Source organism: Dama dama, chromosome 4 (genome assembly GCF_033118175.1).
Source record: "Dama dama isolate Ldn47 chromosome 4, ASM3311817v1, whole genome shotgun sequence".
Lineage (NCBI taxonomy): Eukaryota > Metazoa > Chordata > Mammalia > Artiodactyla > Cervidae > Dama > Dama dama.
In genome coordinates, this window is record NC_083684.1 from 20,778,988 (window position 1) to 20,796,986 (window position 17,999).

Below are 17,999 nucleotides of genomic sequence, written 5' to 3' on the forward strand. Positions count from 1 at the left end.
AAAGATCCCCTAGAGAAGGAAATATGAACCCACTCCTGTATTCTTGCTTGGAGAATCCCATGGACAGAGGAGCTTGGCGGGCTACAGTTCATAGGGTTGCAAAGAATCAGACACAACTGGGGCAAGTTAGCAGGCAGAAAATGTTTGCTTTCCTAACAAAACTGCTAACCTGTGGTTGATCAAAGATAAATCATAATACCCTTTGGTTTTTAAATTTCACATGATTTTAATGTTAGAATAATGTTTGTTTTTAAGGATTATTAATGTTTGTTTTAATAGCTTCAGTGACAAAAATTGCCTCAGGCAGGAAGTGATTACTTTGCAGTATTTTTTTTTGATAGCTATAGCTATAAAAATTCTTCATGTATTTCTGCACTGAATGTAGTTTCTGTTTCTCCTGCTTGAATCATATTTGTTTTTAAGATTTTGTTTTGATGTGTATTGGTTTTAAAGTCTTTTTTGAATTGGTTACAATATTGCTTCTGTAGTTTATAGTTGGGTTTTTTGGCCACAAATCTTAGCTCCCCAACCAGGGATTGAACTCACACTGCCTGCATTGGAATGCAAAGTCTGAACACCTAGACCATCAGGGAGTCACATGGAATCATATTTTTAATGAGATAAAGCAGGTAAGGCCTCAGGTTTATGCCTCCTCTCGAATCCTGGTCCTTTCCAGCCTGGAACTTCCACTGTGAGAAGAGGCTGCATCAGAATTTGTGGACGCTAATTCTGTCTCCCGTTTCAGTGTCTCCAGGGAACCCGCTCTCAGCAGTCGGCTCTGCAGATAAGACTGGCGTCAGTTTCCCAGTGGCTGTGTTCAGAACCACCCAAAGGTACATGTCTTTCTCCTGCCATCGTTAGCAGCATGAGGTCGCAGGACCCGAGTGTGGCTTCCTTGGTGTCCTGTGTTGTGGGGAGTGGGGACAGGGTGCGTGATGGCCCAGCAGACCCAGCCGCCCCTCTTCTAGCTTCTGTGTGTATTGAGTCACACTTAGCTCGTCTCCCGTTTCTGGGTCACCTGTCCCACGTCTTTGCAGTGTTAATATATCAGTGAAGGTGGCAAAGGAGAAGGTGTTCCAAAAGGAAGTGGTGGGTGAATCTTTGGGGATGCCTGGGAGCAAGCCTTTGTTTCTGCATCTCTGAGGGTTAAGCTGAGTCTCATGTTTGGAAGCTTCCGGGAGCCAACACACGAGACCCTACCCCTAAAAAGGCCATAAGGGAGAAAAGCTGACGGGCAAGGCGGATCAGGTTTTCAGGGGTTTCGAAAAAGTCACTTCATGAGACCCTACCCCTAACAAGGCCGTAAGGGAGAAAACCTGATGGGCAAGGCGGATCAGGTTTTCAGGGGTTTCGAAAAGCTGCCCCCGGCTCTCACCTTAAAGATGATATCTGTCTTTCTGATGCCTGCCTCAATGGACTACTCCCTAATTTCTCTGACACAGGCAGGAAGGCCTTCCCCGATCTCTTCCCAAATAAGAATCAATTTAGAACTTTAATCAATAAGTTTCCCAGGTGGTGGTATATTATGAGATTATTCAGGGTGAAAGGAGTGTTTTAATTTAAACTCCTTTGCTGGTAGTTTGTTAGCCAAATGCATTTATGCGCTTGGTACTAATATGCATGGTTGCTTATAATATGCTAATCATAAAATAGCATAAAGAACCTGATTATATAAAAGCCCTAATAGATATAGAGCCCTTTTAAGGGGTAAAGGAGTCCTATTAGAAAACATAAGAAAAATTATTCTATAGGTGGTTATTGGGTTGAGATTTGCTTGCTGTGTTTTGCTTGCTGTGTTTTTGCTTGCTGTATTTTTGCCTTTAATGTGCTAAGGTTGTGTTATAAAAACCATTGTTAATATAGTTAAAGATCTAGAGAAATAAGAACTTAGCCCTAGTGTGGTAACAATGAGATGGTTGTTAATTGTCAGTCAGCAGTGCTAGGCAGAAGCTGCCTCACCAAAGTCACAGAGTCAGTATGGGGTAAACTTCTTAGATAAACGCAACCGACAACTTTTGCAGAAAGATTAATTTTTGTATTAACAAGAATATAATTCTACTCTGTACTGTTGCCCTATGGGACTGCTACCTTTCATTTAAGGTCACCAGAGAAACAGAAAATAGGTTTACATTCACCTGACTTGCATAAAATGTTAATAGGCCCCCAGGCCAGAAGATAATGTACAAGACCCTCGTAAACAAAGAAGTATGCAGAAAACACCCTGGTTTCGTGAAGGACAAGCTGACGTAATGTTAAACTATCTTCCCCTTAGAAATGTACTAACTTAGGGTATAAAAGCTATGGTAAAAAATAAAGCATTGCCAGACTCTTCCAGACTCTCTGCACCCCCGTCTGGTCATTCTCTCTCTCTCTCTCTCCCCCTCCCTCGCAGACTTGGCCCTATCAAGAGGCTAGTCTCACGTGTCTTCTCTCTCTCGCCGATGCCATTCATCCTGAGGGTACCCCCTGGATCCTGCCGAGGCTGGACCCCGGCAGGAAGCCAGGACAGAGACCTCATGTCAACTGCAGCTAGTTTGGAGCACATGTACTCCTTGAGCACAGGCTGTGGGCTGTGCAGTGGGTCTTGGCTTGCAGGGTTCGGACTTGGAGGTGCATGTTGATTGCACCAGGCTGCAGTCAGGAAGAAAATCAGCTTCTCCCTTACTCCTCCTTATCTGTCGGACAGTCTGGCTGCTTGTGTGAGTGTGGTATGTGCTTTTAAAGTGGCAGAATCTCATTGTTTGTCCCTATGGGTTTGAGAAATTCTTTAAGAGGAGTAGAAGAAACACAGAATTAGAAATGCAACAGCTCATAAAAGGAACAATTTGACCAATCAGACTGTCAGAGTTTTACATTTGAGAATTTTTTTATTTTTTTAAACTTTAATTAATTTATTTATTTTTGGCCATGCCACACAGCATATGGGGTCTGGGTTCCCCAACCAGGGATGGAACCCAGGCCCCCTGCCGTGGAAGCGCAAGATCCTAGCCACTGGACCACCAGAGAAGTCCCACATTTGAGAATTTTTGAAGCATTCATTAATTTTGGGTTAATCTTGGGAGGTGGTGAGCAGGTGGGCCCGTGTGCAGGTGGTCTCAGCACTTCCTTCCCTTCACTGGTTTGTGGACATGGCCTCACTGCCTTCCTTTGCACCTGCATAGCTTGTGTGGATCCGAAGCCTTGACAAACCTGTCTTTGAAGTCACATTACAGTTTGGTGACGTGGGGGGTGTGCAGTGGTGTCGTCCTGCTTGGAGAGCCTGGAGCAGCGTAAGAGAAGAGGTGTGCAGAGCTCACTGGGAAGTGATTTGCTGTGACTGTAGGACTTCATTTTTTGTCCTTCATGTTTATGCATGTGGATCTTCGCTCTACCCCATCCGGAGTTTGGCCTTTCCTGGGGTCTTCTGGGCTTTGGGGCTTTGAGTTAATGGTTGTTGCAGTGGTGCCTGTACGTCAGGGGCTGCTGTGGCCCTGGAGCTCATGCGAGTGTCGTGCTCAGGCCCTGTGTCTGCTGCTGTTGACTGGGACAGAAAGTGATTTTTGTCTCACACCTGTCTTTCCACCTTTTCTTTTCTCAAGGGAATGATTTTTTTTTTCTGTTTTGGGTTATTTTCCTAAGTTCATATGGGAGAACACCTTCCTGTGTATTCTCCACTCTCAACTCTTTCCGTCTGGTTTTGCACCAGAGTAACGATCTTGTGTTATTTCTCTTTGTTATTGCGTGTGTGCTGAAATGCCTTCTGGATGTTTTAATGGGAGGAATAGTTAACTTAGTTGCCTGGCAAGAGGAGGGTTTCTCCTTGTCTGTGCCCAGCTTTGCAGGACGGTTCAGGCCACCTGACCCTTAGCTTGTACTTGGAGGTAGTGGGAGCTTTAGACCACAGATGGGTGTGTCCTGAGTGAGACCCATCCCCCCAGGACATTCTTGGCACCTGATGGAAGGGTGGGGGGCTCCAGGAGTGTTTCTGGGGCTGCCCTGGTATGGTTTGAGCTGTTACTGCTTTACATGCACACGTTAAGAAAGAGGCTTGGGGACTGGGTTCAGTCATCTAGTCTGTGCGTCACAAATGTTCTGAGGGGCGGTGACGTGAGTGCCAGCCTAAGGAGTTCTCTGGTGGTCCCGTGACTAGGACTTCATGCTTTCAGTGCCAACGGCCCAGGTTTGGAGAGCTAAGATCCTGAAAGCCATGAGGCTCAGCCAGAAAAAAGCAAACCAGAAGGTAACACCTCCTAGATCTCACCTGGCACGCACATACAGTCACTCATGATTTCAGAAAGCGTAAGAAACTGTTGCAAATTTCCCTTCTTGTCTGGAACTGTCTGGGATTGGTGTAGGCTTGCAGTCTCCACTACCCTGGCCCCTGCCCTGATCGCAGGAGGGCCCTGCAGCTTTTCCTCTGACCTTGAGAAGCTCTGCTCCTTGCCACACACTGCACTTCCTTTACGTTCCCTGTTTATCTCCAGGAGGCAGCAGTGTTGGGGAAGTTGTGTTTTGGAAGCATTCTTCTTTTCTCTGAATCCTCCTCCTCTGGACAGTTAGGTGTGACCGTTCCCTGAGGTCAGAGTTTGTTTTTTCTTAGGAACTAATGAACCAAAGGATGCTGGTTCTGGAGCAGACAGAGGGAAGAGAAGAGGAAAGCAAGATGACTTTGCCTGGTGGAAACGGATGCAGAAGGTTTGTGTGTGTCCAGAGGGCCAATTCCAGATGGCCTGTCACTTTTCTGAGGAAGTAGTCACTGCGGGCTTGGGCTTGGTACAAACTAATTCAAAGATTCTGAATGGTGGATTTAATTTCTAAAACTAAGATCTCCATCGGAGTTTTTAAAGACCCAGAGAAGCGATGGTTTCAGGAAGGCCGGCTGCTTTTCCTGAGTGGCCTGGGAGCTGCCGTGGCCTTACACGCCGGCAGAGGCTGCGCCCATGGAGGCCGGTGGTGGGGAAGTGTGGTTTGGGTGGAGGGCTTGGCGACCTCTCCCTTGTCTGTGGAGGGGCATTTTTGTGAGGGCTGCTGTCTTTCAGCATAGCCCATGTTGTGTTCTCTCCCCGCAGGGGGAGACTCCCTGGGACGACAAGGATCTCCGCAGTCTGGCCGTGCTGGGGGCAGGTGTTGCTGCGGGATTTCTCTACTTCTATTTCCGAGATCCTGGGAAGGAAATCACTTGGAAGCACTTTGTGCAGTATTACCTGGCGAGAGGTCTGGTGAGGGGATTTGCATGCTGCCAACCTTGGAAGGAGGTGGCCTGTTGGCCTCGGGGTGCAGATGTGACTACCCTGCTGCACCCCCACACCTGCCCGCTCCCTGAAACACTCACTCATTGTGTGTTAGCTCTGGCTTCTCCTTTCACTTGGTTCTGTTTGTGAATCTTGACACTCCAGTCGTGAATCTGACTCAGAGCCTTTCTCCTTGAGGGCACCCCTGGCCCACTGCTAGGCCCTGGACAGTGGGGGCCAGCACTGGCTCTGAGTCACACCAGTGGAGTCCCCCATCCTCCCCGCACTCAGGTTTGAGCGTACACCTTCACAAGCACAGTGACCTTGCTCCCCGTTGCGTGAGCAGCGCACTATGAAGGCTGGGCTTTCCTGCTGTGTGGTGACATCTGCAGGAAGTTCTTGTTTGCCCTGCGGTCTGTCCACATTCTGTCCTCAGGGAGGCCCGTGGTGATGGTCTCTACGCAGTGGGGGAAGGGCTGCTGCAGTCTCCTCTGCTTCGGACCTGTGCCCAGCAGGTGTGGCCAGAGGGGCAGGGAGAGACAGGTGTCCTCCTGTGCTTGTGGCCTGGACTGGTTCCAGATGTTCCTTGAGGTCTATGTGGCTGACAGTGACATGCTTGTCCTGGAGCACAGCACGGCCCGGAGCACAGAAGGGTGACCTGTCCATCCCCCACTCAAGCACACCTAATGCAGCCCTGGCCACACCTGTGGTGCCTGATTGGGAGCTGACGCTCGCCTGGCCTAACTAGACAAGGACCAGATCCCCTCACGTAAGGGGACTTCCACATCCGCTGGGAGGGTCTGGCACCTGAACCTGAGGGCTGCGTCTTGTTCCAGCCCCTCTGAGCTGTCTGAAGAGTCTGATAAAATCTCAGGGTGTCATAGAAATAAGTGAACTTATGTGCAGAGGTCCCTGGCCTGGACTGGTGGTTCTTTTGTGAAAGGCTTGTTTGGGAACAAAAAGCTATAACAAAACCTCAGTAGCAGTCTTCGTTTTATTCAGTTCTTTACTTATTGGCTGCGTGGTGGGACATGTGGGATCCAGTTCCCCGCCCAGGGATGGAACCCGCTCCCCTGCAGTGGAGGCTCACAGTCTTACACTGCACTGCCAGGGAAGTCCCTGCAGTCTTTGTTTCAAGCAGCATCGTTATTTTTCCTGGTCACAAGTGTAATATGTGCTTGCTGCAAAGCATTTGGGGAAATAAAAGTATAAAGCAGGAAGTCACTGTCTGTGCACGCCCAGGGGCCTTTTTCTATGACCCCGTTGGCCGCAGTCTGAAGGCAGGGCTGCTCACCTCTGTGCCCTCTGTCCCGTTAGCACACTGGCAGTGAGCACTGTGGTAGGGAGGCATGAGGGGTCAGCTGGCAGGAGTCTTGCAGGGCCAGTAGGACATGCTGTGCCCTCATCTCATGAACCTGAGAGCTGATGGGCCTGGCTGGCTGGGGCTCTGCATGTTGGCGGAAGAGAAACCAAGGGGGCAGTTGCCTGGAGTTCTGTCTGCCATGGTTTCTGGAGTCGTGTTGGGTGGCGGTGAAGTTCCACATTCAGGATCGTGTCCTCACCGCGCAATCCTGAGTGTTCCAGTGTTTTCCAGAAGGAGCTTTGTCATCGTGGTTAATGAGGTAGTGACAGCAGGCTGTGTCTGAAGCTCCCCAGAGGGTGTGTGGCTTCCAGGCAGTGGGCTGTAACCGGATGGACTGAGTGTTACGGGATCAGCTCTCCTGTCAGTACAAGACTTTCATCTGTGTTCCTTTTGGAGTGTTTTGAAATTTTTTGTTTTGTTTTTTGGCCATGCTGCACATTTTGCGGGATCTCAGCTTCCCAACCCAACCAGCGATTGAACCAGGAGAGCCTAAGACTTATTTTAGGATCCTACTCACAGGGAACTCCCCTCCTTTTGGAGTTTTAAGCCAGTTTGAAGGCTTAGTGCTCAGATGTGCCACATTTTAATTCCTCTTCTTGAATCGGTTCCTGTTTATTGCCATAATCCCAGGCTAGAATTGTCCATGTTGGTAGGAAGACAGAGCCAAAACTGTCCTGCAGAATGTGAGCTGCGCTGGGACAGGTGCCACCTGTGCTTGTGGCGCTTGACTGAGACCGAGGCCCAGGGTGCTGTGCTGGTCCTTAACTGGCTGTCTGTCTTCTAGGTGGATCGGCTGGAAGTCGTGAATAAACAGTTCGTGCGTGTTATTCCTGCCCCTGGGACATCACCTGAGGTGAGGGCTGGGGTCAAGGCCAGTCTTCCACGTGTAGGTTTCAGTGTCAGTGTAAGGTGTAGTCTTCTGGGATCTCCCTGATGGTCAAGTGGTTAGTACCAGGGGCCCTCATGGCCAAGGCCTCTGGTTCAGGAACTAAGATCCCACAAGCCGTGTGACCTGAAAAAGAATATGTGATAGTTTTTTGTTTTATTGGAGAAATGCCTCTCCTGGCTTCACTTTCCAGCACCCACCTGTGCCCATGTGCCTGTAGAGAACAGTCTTCCAGGTAGCATAGGACTCTAATGAAGCTGTAACTATGCTTCAGTTTTGCCCAATACCATGGACAGTCACCAGCTGAGCTCTGAGAGGAGAGACTAAAATGACAGATAGGGGACAGAGGCAGACTCAGCCATTGATAGACATTTGTACTTTGACCTCAAACCTAAGCCTATGGTTTGGGGCCAGGACAGGAGGCCCATCAGAGCCACTCAGGACTTTGCTGTGAGAGAAGCTGGGGAGCAGGTGGTGGCCATGAGGGGCGGCCCCCTCCATCGCTTGGCACCTTGGTTTCTGCAGAAGTATGCGTGGTTCAGCATTGGCAGCGTGGACACCTTCGAGCGCAACCTGCAGACTGCCCAGTGGGAGCTAGGCATTGAGCCCCCCAACCAGACGGCTGTGGTCTACACCACTGAGAGCAATGGGTGAGCGGGTGTGGTCGGGCCCTGGTGCTGGACACGCTGAACTTGTTCAGGCATGTTGTAGGTGTCTGCTGGTAGTCAGTGTCTGTGGGAAAGACAAGTTTGTTAGCTGTGTTTTTACTGGGGAAAGAACTGGTGGGGAAATGTTTAGCTTGGTAGCCTGAGGGCTGTGGTGTGGCAGCAGGGCAGAACTAGCTGGGAGGAGGCTGGGTCAGGGGGTTTCTGGAGGCAGGCCACGGCTGCCCTGCCCTGCCCTGCCCTGCCCACAGGGGAAATCAGGCAGACAGATTCGTGTGGACAGGACCCTTTACAGTGGGTGAGGCTGTGTGTCCAGATAGATGGTGCTTGCTTTTGTGTAGCAGAGTCCACTGTTCACGGCCTGTCTCTCAAGGAAATGTGACAGATGGTTTTCTTGGCCTTTCTAGGTCTTTCTTGCGAAGCCTGGTGCCCACCCTTCTCCTGATTGGCATCTTCCTCTATGTCATGAGGAGGGGTCCGATGGGGGCTGGGCGTGGTAGGCGAGGAGGGGGCCTCTTCGGCATTGGTGAGACAATAGCCAAAATCATCAAGGATGACATCGGCGTGCGGTTTGCAGACGTGGCTGGTTGCGAAGAAGCCAAGCTGGAGATCATGGAGTTTGTGAATTTCCTAAAGAACCCCAAACAGTACCAGGACCTTGGGGCCAAAATTCCAAAGGTACTGACTTGAGAGAGCACAGGCAGATGCTTTACCACCGTGCCACCAGGAAAGCCTTTGTCTGTAGTGTTGTTTCTCTAAATTGAACTGAGAACTTCGAAGCAGTTCTAAGTGCAGAATCATGTATTTTTATGACATTTTCTTACTATTTCAGTTTTTTGTCCGTTCAGTTTGACAGCATTTTTTTCTTTAATCATTTGCCTTGATTGCTTTATTATATAACAGTTTCAGCTTCGTTTTTGAAGAAACGACTTTCTATTCTATTATTTATTGTTGAAGTATATAATTAAAGCAAGTGCAGGGAATTTTCTGATCCAGAGGCTAGGACACCGTGCTTTCACTCCTGGGGCCCAGGTGCAGTTCCTGATTGGGGAACTGAGATTCTACAAGCTGTGTGGCATAGCCAGAAAACCCCAGAAAACAAAGAACCAACAAGTACAAACCACCGTGAACGGGTCTGGGGTCAGCTGCCTGTCAGAAAACCCACGACCCAGCAGTGGGACAGGTGTGCATTATGGATACGGGTCAAGGCTCTGCACATAGGAAGTGGCACTGTGGAAATTGTGGCCGCTGTCTTTCCCTGGGGGTGCTTTGAGGTGTCATGGACGTTTGGAGGGCCTGGCAGAAGTTGAACCCCCTTCACAGAAAGGTCTGTGAAGAGGCTCACAGACTGCGGCCCCCCGCCCCTCTACTCCCCACACCCCCCCGCCCCAAGGTGTCTCTGGGCTCTATTCCAGGCCGCAAGCTCTCCAGGGTGGAGACTCAGTGCACTGACTTTCCTGGTAGCTCTGTGTGTTTCCCTGAGACTCCTGAACAGCAGGAGAACGTGACTGACCTCTGGAGATTAGTGGGCAGTAGACCTGTGCTTCTCTTTGGCCACCTGGTAAGGTTGGCTGGAAAGCTTGGGTGTGGCGGGCCCAGGGGTCCCCTGGTCCCATGACCCACTGCTTTGTGGAGACCCTCTGTGAGTCCATATCCATGTTCATGGGGACCTGGGGACCTGGCACCTTGTGAATTTGTTTTGAGGCTCCCTCATCCTCCCCACCTTCATATGTTTTGTTTTTATTTTTACAGACTGAGGAAAAACAACTTTTTGGTCTCTTTTGAAATAAGTAGATATTAACCCATACTGTCAACTAGAAATAAAGTAGTGTAAGCCCCTCTTTAAGTCCCTCCTCATGAAAGGAATACTGAGGTGTGTTACTGGGGTGTGAATTTCAGTGTTGAGTCAGTGTAGAACCAGGCAGGTTGCGGACAGTACCACATGCAGGTGCCACTGTCGGACATGCTGAACAGAATCACAGGAGCGAGTGTGGGGAGGGCCTCTTGCTCGTCCTGGTGTGAGTCGGTGTGTTTCATAGAGCAATTTGACAGTAACTGTTAAAGTAAATGTTGGACCGTGAGATCCATTGAGTCCTGCCCTGGGAGCGTCACTTGAAGAAATAACCTGCTTGGTTGGACTGGGGCTTTGGGGGCCTTTCCTTTACCTGCAGCGTTTGAACTTTTCATGATAAATGTGCCTTTGTCTTACAAGCAGGGTTTCAAACAGAAGGCACACCTTGGCCGAAAGCATGGAGTAGGCTGAGGAGTCAGTTGAGCGAGACTCTGCTTGGCCCCATCTCTCCCCTTTCAGAACCAGGTGTCGCCTTTCTGTTTCAGGGAGCCCTGCTCACAGGTCCTCCTGGTACCGGCAAGACACTTCTTGCCAAGGCAACCGCGGGGGAGGCTGGTGTGCCCTTCATCACCGTGAATGGGTCTGAGTTCCTGGAGATGTTTGTTGGTGTTGGCCCAGCTCGGGTAGGTAAAGGCACCCTTGTCCTTGCCCTGGCCTTTGGGTGGGACCCTGGGGATGGGCGCAGAGCACAGCATGGATGTAAAGACGACCTGGCGGGCAGACAGAGCAGCCGAGATGGGAGTCAAGCCCCAGAGGTGGGGCCTCAGCCCAGGGAACTTAGTCCTGTCCTGGCGCCAGTGACAGAGCACACTGGACTCCTGTTTCAGGTTCGTGACATGTTTGCAATGGCCCGGAAAAATGCTCCCTGTATCTTGTTCGTTGATGAGATTGATGCAATTGGCCGGAAGCGTGGGCGTGGGCACTTTGGAGGCCAGAGTGAGCAGGAGAATACCCTGAACCAGCTGCTCGTGGAGATGGACGGTGAGTGGGCTTGCTCTCTGGGCAGAGCTCCCCAGGCAAGACCCCTGCTCGCACAGTCTGAGGAAGGCTGTCCTCAGGCCCCACAGTGCAGGGAGCTGCCCTCCGAGCTCAGTGGCCGGATGAGGGCTGATGCCCAGGCTGTGTCCTCGCCGCCTTTGTCCTTCTCCCTCCTGCTCCAGAACCCTGTCTCCCCCTCGGGACTCCTGCTCGGGCAGGGTCTGGTCCGGGTGACAGCCGTGGGCCTGCTGCCGCCTCTCGGGGAGGGTCTGGGCGTTTGTGCCAGGTTCGGATTTGGAGAAGCTTTGACTGGACCTTTGGCAGGTCCTGTGCTCACTTGGCTTTGGAGTTGAGTCAAGGTACCCAACATGACCCCAGGTTGGTCATTTGGGAGGAATCCGTGGGTCCCTGGATTCATAATCACAGTTGACTGCCGGGCCAGGGCCTGGGAGAATCATGGGGAGCAGGTGCCTGGGCCGGGAGGGTGGCCATGGCCTCCAGAACTCTCTGCCCACTGAGTCCGGGTCGCAGCTTCTCCCTGGCAGCCAGTTGGGTGACACTCAGGAGTGTCATCGACCAGGACAGGGTTTCCCCTGGGGCTAGTCACATGGCAGTCTTTGCCCAGCATGGGTCACAACCCCAGCCTCCCAGGAGGAAATATCTACTCAGACGACTGAGGCATGGGGGGCCCCTCCCTGAATCCCAGGTCCTGGGGCGGCTCAGGGGCCCAGCAGGCTTTTCTGAGGAAGAGTGCTGGTGAGTCAGGCCCTCATCCTGCTGGGCACCCCCATCCTCTCCCCACTGCATCTCCCCTGCTCTCGCCCAGCCTGGCTTCCTGGGCCCAGCAAGCCACCCAGCCATCCAGGACCTGGGTGGAGGGGTCTGCGTGGTCCCGGCAGCTCGCTGTGTGGTGTGAGAGGTTGGCAGGGATCTGTAACAAATTAAGATGGGAGTTCACACCCTGAGACTGGGCCATGGGGTTCCCAGTTGGCTGAGGAAGGTCGGGTTACAGCCAGAGCTGTGAGGACTGTGGGGACCAGAGCCACCGTTTCCTGCCTGTAACGGCTCCCGGGGTGGGCAGTGGTCCTGGAAAGTTGGGGGCCAGGTGTGCAGGAGAGAGAAGACAGCTGCTGGCTGGGCCCTGCTTGGGCTCACCTGCTTCTCTCGTGTCCAGGATTCAGCTCTACCACAAACGTCGTCGTGCTGGCTGGCACCAACCGCCCCGATGTCCTTGATCCAGCCCTGATGCGGCCAGGCCGCTTCGACCGTCAGATTTACATTGGTGAGTGTGCTGAGGGTTGAAAGTTTGGTTCGATCATTAGCTATGTATTTGGAGGAGGTTTTGAGGTGCCTTAAAGCAGCTAACCCTACTTGTGAAACAGTAGAGGTGCAGGACTGGGCCCCACTTTAGGAAGAACAGGTGTGGCTGGGATGGGGAGAAGGTCATAGCAGTCCATGCAGCTGGGAGTGATGTGACAGTGTTGGGTCCTTCAGCTTTTCTTTTTTGTGCACTGTTTACGAGAGAAGCATTCACCCTGGCCTTTCCCACTTGTGAGCAGATCCTGGAAACTTAGGACCTCAGTCCTGCCCAGGTCCCCTGCTGCCAGAGCAGCCATCCTGGGGATTGAGTTGTGTGGACTGGAGGCCCCACGGTGAGGAAGGTGTTTGATATGTTGGAGAGCTGAATGGATGTGACCTGTGGGTCGTTTCTGCCATGGGGAGCTCTGGCCCTGGTTGGGTAGTCAAGTGTGCAGTGCAGACATGCAGGGGAGGGTCCTCCTGGCCCTGGTGAAGCAGCTGCGGGTGACCCCACCCTGGCTACCTGTGCCTCTCTCTCTCAGGCCCCCCGGACATCAAAGGCAGGTCGTCTATCTTCAGGGTCCACCTGCGTCCACTCAAGTTGGATGAGAGCCTCAGCAAGGATGCCCTGGCGAGGAAGCTTGCAGCCCTCACTCCAGGCTTCACAGGTGAGTGATGGAGGCCGGGCGACTGCCCTGAGACTGGCCACATCATCAGCAGGTGGTTTCTGGTTGTGTCATTTGGTCCTGAAAGTGAGCCCTTATCTTTAGGACTGTGAATCTGGTGGGCACACCCGAGGCCCCAAAGCTGGCTTTTGTCAGCTTGCGCTGTGCCCCCCACCATCCGGCTCCCCCCACCGCCCCAGGAACGTAATGTGGTGACGATGGGAATAAGGCCCCATCCGCTTGGTATGCTACCCAGGGAAGAAGTCCTGGCCAACACTTCCCACAGTGCATAAGAGATCTGAGTCTGCACATCCAGGAAGTGGGATAAAGCCCGAGATGCCCACACTGACAATATCATCCACATTGGTCAGATGTAGGGAGAGGCCTTGAGACCAGCAAGACCAAAGGGTAGCAGCTGACTTCTCTTGGAAATGGAGGCCAGGAGGCAGTGGGTCAGGCAGAACTATTCTTCCACAGTGAAGGAGAAATTAAGGCATCCCGTATAAAGGACAAGTGTGTAAAACCATAATGACATATCTGTGTTAATGGGCACACAGTGTAGAAAGATGTAACCTGTGAAGATGAGAGGGGCTGCGTAGGAGCAGAACTTTTATACATATTGTGAAGCTGGATCCTCAGCTTCACGTGGAGCTGCCAGGGGATGGAAGAGCTGCACAGCCTGTAAGCACAAAGTGGCGGACGCTTCCCCAGTGTGGGGCTTCTGAGGGCGGATGCAGACCAGTAGGATAAAAGTGAGAGGCCAGGTGTGGGCCTGTTCATCTCGGTCAGTTGTTTTGTCAAGGGTGTGAAGACCAGCCAACGGAGAAAGAATAGCCTGTTTGAACAGGTATTTCCACAAGCTAAAAGACATAACTGGACGTTAGACCACATATAGCAGTCAACTCAGAGTGGATAAGAGACCTGAGCGGTGGAGTGAGAACTGTAAAAGGTCTTAAAATCTTTAGGACCTTAGATTTGGCAATGGTTTTTTAAAGCACAGACAGCAAGTGAGAAAACTATAGAATAGATTTCTTCAAAGCTAAAATCTTTTGTGCATCGAGAGACATTATCGATGTGATGAAAAGAGCCCACAGAAAGGAAGAGAATGTTTGGAAATTATGCACCTGGTAGGGTCTAGAATCCAGAATATATAAAGAACCCAATTTAAAAATGAGAAAAGCGTTTGAATAGACATTTCTCCGAAGTATACAAATGGCCAGAAACCATGTGAGAAGGTGGTCATGATATTAGTTGTTAGGAAAATGCATATCAAAAGCACAGTGTGACACCACCTCACGCCCACCAGGATGGCCGTAAAAGACAGACGGAGGGTTGGCAGGGATGTAGGGAGATGAGCATGCTCGCATGTTGCTGGTAGGGATGTGAAGTAGTGTGGCTGTGGAAGTCAGCCTGGCACTTCTTTTAGAAGTGAAGTACAGTTAGCATATGACCTCCAGTTCCACTCCTCCCTAAGAGAATTGAAAACATTTGTCTGCATAAAGGCTTGCACATGGATGTTCACAGCAGCGTTACTCATAATAGCTAAACAGTGGAGACCACCTCAGTATCCAGCAACGTGTCACCAGTAGATTTGTGTACGGTGGGCGGAACCTGCAGAGCTGGCCATGTTACATGAGTGACTCGAGCATCTGTGGAATCTGGTGTCTCCTGTGGCTGCCTTAGGGCAGATGGAACCTTATTCAGCCATGAAAAGGAATGAAATACCAGGACATGCTCCTGACAGTGGATGCACGGGAAAACACTGCCGTGTGAAATGAGCACACACAAAAGACCACATAGTGTGTGACTGCACTTACGTGAGACTTCCAGGATGGGCACGTCTGAAGACATAGAAGGTAGAGTCATGTTTGGCTAAGCCTGGGTACAGGATCTAGCCCCAGACAGCACCTTCATGATGGGGATGTCTAAGATGAGATGACAGCAGTTGTCACACATCTTGATGAAATTACTGAAAGTCTTTGAAATGTACACATTTTTAAATGGATAGATTTTATGTTAAATGAATCACACCTCAGGAAATCATTGAGCCAAGAAACTGGCTGAAAGCAGCAGTGACAGAGCAGGTCCTGTTTTCCTTCACGCCCTTGACCTGTTTTAGCTCTGGCTCCAGTGCTGCAGAGTCCCTGTGACAGCCTGCCCTGGGCCCCTGACGGACGGTTTCTCCTTCTCCGGGTCAGGTGCTGATATTTCTAATGTTTGCAACGAAGCTGCCCTGATCGCCGCCCGCCACCTCAGCCCCTCTGTCGGGGAGAAGCACTTCGAGCAGGCCATCGAGAGGGTCATTGGAGGTAAGCTGGGACACCGTGGGTGAGTTTCCACCCTGGGACCCCAGGCTCTCTTCAGGGTACTCCGCTTGGGCAACTCTCCAGACCCAGATCTGGGACGCGGGACCTGCCAGCAGCTCTCCTGCTCTTCCTGGAGCAACGTTCAGAATCTCAGAGAATTGTAACCTCCAGGGTGCTGAGTCAGACCCAGGTCTGGGTGCCCACTGTGGCCTAGAGGATGGCCTGCTGGGTGCTTCTCTGGGAAATTTGCCGGGGTCCCCAGTGCTCCCAGTGGCCAGCATACCCAGAGCGGGTGCAGGCTTCAGCCTGGGGGTCGAGATCTCTGGAGTGCCATCCTGGGGACAGAGGTCAGGGAGGCATCCGCGTGGCCAGCAGCCGTCCATGACCCTGCCCACGGCCGTGAGCACCGGCCCATCCAGACGGTGGGTAGCCGGAGCTGCTTCGTCCGCTTCACTTTGTGTTGAGGTGTGACACGTGCACAGGCGTGTAGTGTCAGGAGCCCAAGGCAGTTGCCACAGCTGTTCGGTGCTGTCCTGGGCCATGCTGAGTTGAGCTGCCGTGAAACTGACTCACACTAGTTGTCTGTGTCTCTCCGTGCCCTGTTTTCTGCCTGTGACTGAGTGTACAGGGTGTAGAGAACGCTTCTGTCTCCTTGCTTTGGCTTCACTACCACTTGAGCCATAGAGGAGCTAACCCTGCTGCCTAAGAACAGGTCTCCCTGAGCATATGTTGCTTGCATGGGAAGTGGAGTGGGGTGCAGGATGTCTGCAGAGCAGAAGGCAGCTTAGCATCTGGTTTGCAGGGACAGACCCCTGTGGGCCTGAGCAGTGTGGGTGGAGCCGACAGGCTGCAGGTCTGCTCTGACCAGCCCCCGGCACGCCGGAGTGGGGGCTTGGTTCCCATCTCTCTGCTGGCGTTCCTCCTGTGCCTCTCACCAGGAGTGTGACTTGCAGGCCTTGAGAAGAAGACACAGGTCCTGCAGCCCAATGAGAAGATGACGGTGGCCTACCACGAGGCTGGCCATGCAGTGGTGGGCTGGTTCCTGGAACACGCAGACCCCCTGCTCAAGGTCAGTCTGGCCCCTTACACATCTCCTGTGGGTTCAGGGCCTGCTCCCGCCCCGGGGGCCAAGGGATGGAACTGTCTAGAATGTGTCCTTGAAGGGTGGGTGGGAGGGCAGAGGCAGGGGGCTGGTTCCAGGAGGGTCTGGATCTGGCCACCTGACACCTGGAGGTTCCTGGTTAAACTCACCTCACTGTAAGCTTCTCCCCGAAGGCAGACCCCTCCACAGCTTCCTGGGGACTGTGAGACAGAGGGTATTTCTGTGTTTACCCTCAGGGTGACCCCCTGTGAGCGCTGGGGCCCAGGGTCTCCTCTCCTCCCATACTTTTGTGGAGACGCCCTGGGGATGACGGGGAGCCCTGCTGTGTCTGCCAGGTGTCCATCGTCCCCCGGGGCAAGGGGCTCGGCTATGCCCAGTGCCTGCCCAGGGAGCAGTACCTGTACACGCGGGAGCAGCTCTTTGACCGCATGTGCGCCATGCTGGGCGGCCGCGTGGCTGAGCAGCTGTTCTTCGGGCGGGTCACCACGGGGGCCCAGGACGACCTGAGAAAGGTCACCCAGAGCGCCTATGCCCAGGTAGAGCAGCAGCCATGGGGGGTGGGGGGCGGGGGGCTCTGCACCGGGCTGACCCCGGCACTCGCCCGCTGCAGATCGTGCAGTTCGGAATGAGCGAGAAGCTGGGCCAGGTGTCCTTCGATCTCCCACGGCCGGGCGAGGCACTGGTGGAGAAGCCGTTCAGCGAGGCCACGGCCCAGCTCATAGACGAGGAGGTGCGGCGGCTCATCGGCTCCGCGCATGCGCGCACCCTGGACCTGCTCACCCGCTGCCGCGAGCAGGTGGACAAGGCGAGTGGGCGGCCGGACCCCGGGTGCTGGTGGGGTTCTGCAGGCGGGGCGGCCGGCTGACAGCTGCTGGGTGTCCAGGTGGGCAGGCGGCTGCTGGAGAAGGAGGTGCTGGAGCGGGCTGACATGGTGGAGCTGCTCGGGCCACGGCCGTTCGCCGAGAAGATCACCTATGAGGAGCTCGTGGAGGGCACGGGCGGCCTGGAGGAGGACACGGCCCTTCCTGAGGGTCTGCAGGGCTGGCGTGGGGGGCCGGAGGAGGGCGGCTTAGGGCGCCCGCTGCAGGAGAGCCCAGCCTAGCGCGCCTGCCTGGAGAGCAGCCTCCGGGACCCCCAGGAAGCAAATTAAAGCACATACAACCGGCTGTTGTAAACAGTTGTCTTCCGATCAGGGCCCTTGAAGCACGGGCTTCCTGCTCCTTGCAGGCACCCTTCCACCGAGGGGGCTGGGACCCGGCCTCTATCTGAGTGGGGGGCTGGGACCTGGTCAGTGCAGGTGCCTTCACCTGCCCCAGGGAGAGAAGGCCCAGTTCAGAAGCACTCACAGGTCAGCCCACTGTGAGGTTCAGCAGAAGAAGTGTGTAAGCCCAGAATCTAGGGAATGGCAGTTTGGGTAGCGGAAAGCCAGCTGGCCCTCAGGGATGGAGCTCACCACTCCCATAGGCATGTGGCCGGGGTTGGGGGGCCTTAGGGGCCTGAAACTGAGAGGGAGGGGTTGCCCTTTTCTCAGGGTAGGGCCTTGTTGCTGGCAAGTCTCTGGGAAGCTGTTCCTGGTGGCCTGGTTTTGTTAGAATCCAGAAGGTGACTCTGGGCTGCTCCATGGGACAGGACAGCCCCTGAGGGTGCAGTTGTCTGCACCCTGCCGGCAGTTG

General features: G+C 53.1%; 1 protein-coding gene across 5 annotated transcripts in view; it reads left to right on the forward strand.

Annotated features, from left to right (window-relative positions):
- LOC133053933 (AFG3-like protein 1) overlaps positions 1 to 17,492 on the forward strand; it is a 21,111-nt gene extending 3,619 nt beyond the window's left edge. For 2 of the 5 annotated variants that reach the window (XM_061138415.1, XM_061138412.1), the window contains exons 2-16: positions 746 to 833; positions 4,580 to 4,674; positions 5,049 to 5,198; positions 7,358 to 7,426; positions 7,985 to 8,109; positions 8,532 to 8,802; positions 10,462 to 10,599; positions 10,804 to 10,957; positions 12,129 to 12,236; positions 12,796 to 12,921; positions 15,117 to 15,227; positions 16,178 to 16,293; positions 16,662 to 16,862; positions 16,937 to 17,131; positions 17,210 to 17,492. In XM_061138415.1, coding sequence (XP_060994398.1) covers positions 4,666 to 4,674; positions 5,049 to 5,198; positions 7,358 to 7,426; positions 7,985 to 8,109; positions 8,532 to 8,802; positions 10,462 to 10,599; positions 10,804 to 10,957; positions 12,129 to 12,236; positions 12,796 to 12,921; positions 15,117 to 15,227; positions 16,178 to 16,293; positions 16,662 to 16,862; positions 16,937 to 17,131; positions 17,210 to 17,428 — 1,992 coding nt within the window. In that variant the 5' untranslated portion in view covers positions 746 to 833; positions 4,580 to 4,665 and the 3' untranslated portion in view covers positions 17,429 to 17,492. Of the gene's footprint in view, positions 1 to 538; positions 630 to 745; positions 834 to 4,579; positions 4,675 to 5,048; positions 5,199 to 6,535; positions 6,833 to 7,357; positions 7,427 to 7,984; positions 8,110 to 8,531; positions 8,803 to 10,461; positions 10,600 to 10,803; positions 10,958 to 12,128; positions 12,237 to 12,795; positions 12,922 to 15,116; positions 15,228 to 16,177; positions 16,294 to 16,661; positions 16,863 to 16,936; positions 17,132 to 17,209 lie in introns of those variants that run through there. The other 3 variants (XM_061138416.1, XM_061138413.1, XM_061138414.1) reach the window with 3 other exon arrangements.
- Positions 17,493 to 17,999: the final 507 nt, after the last annotated feature.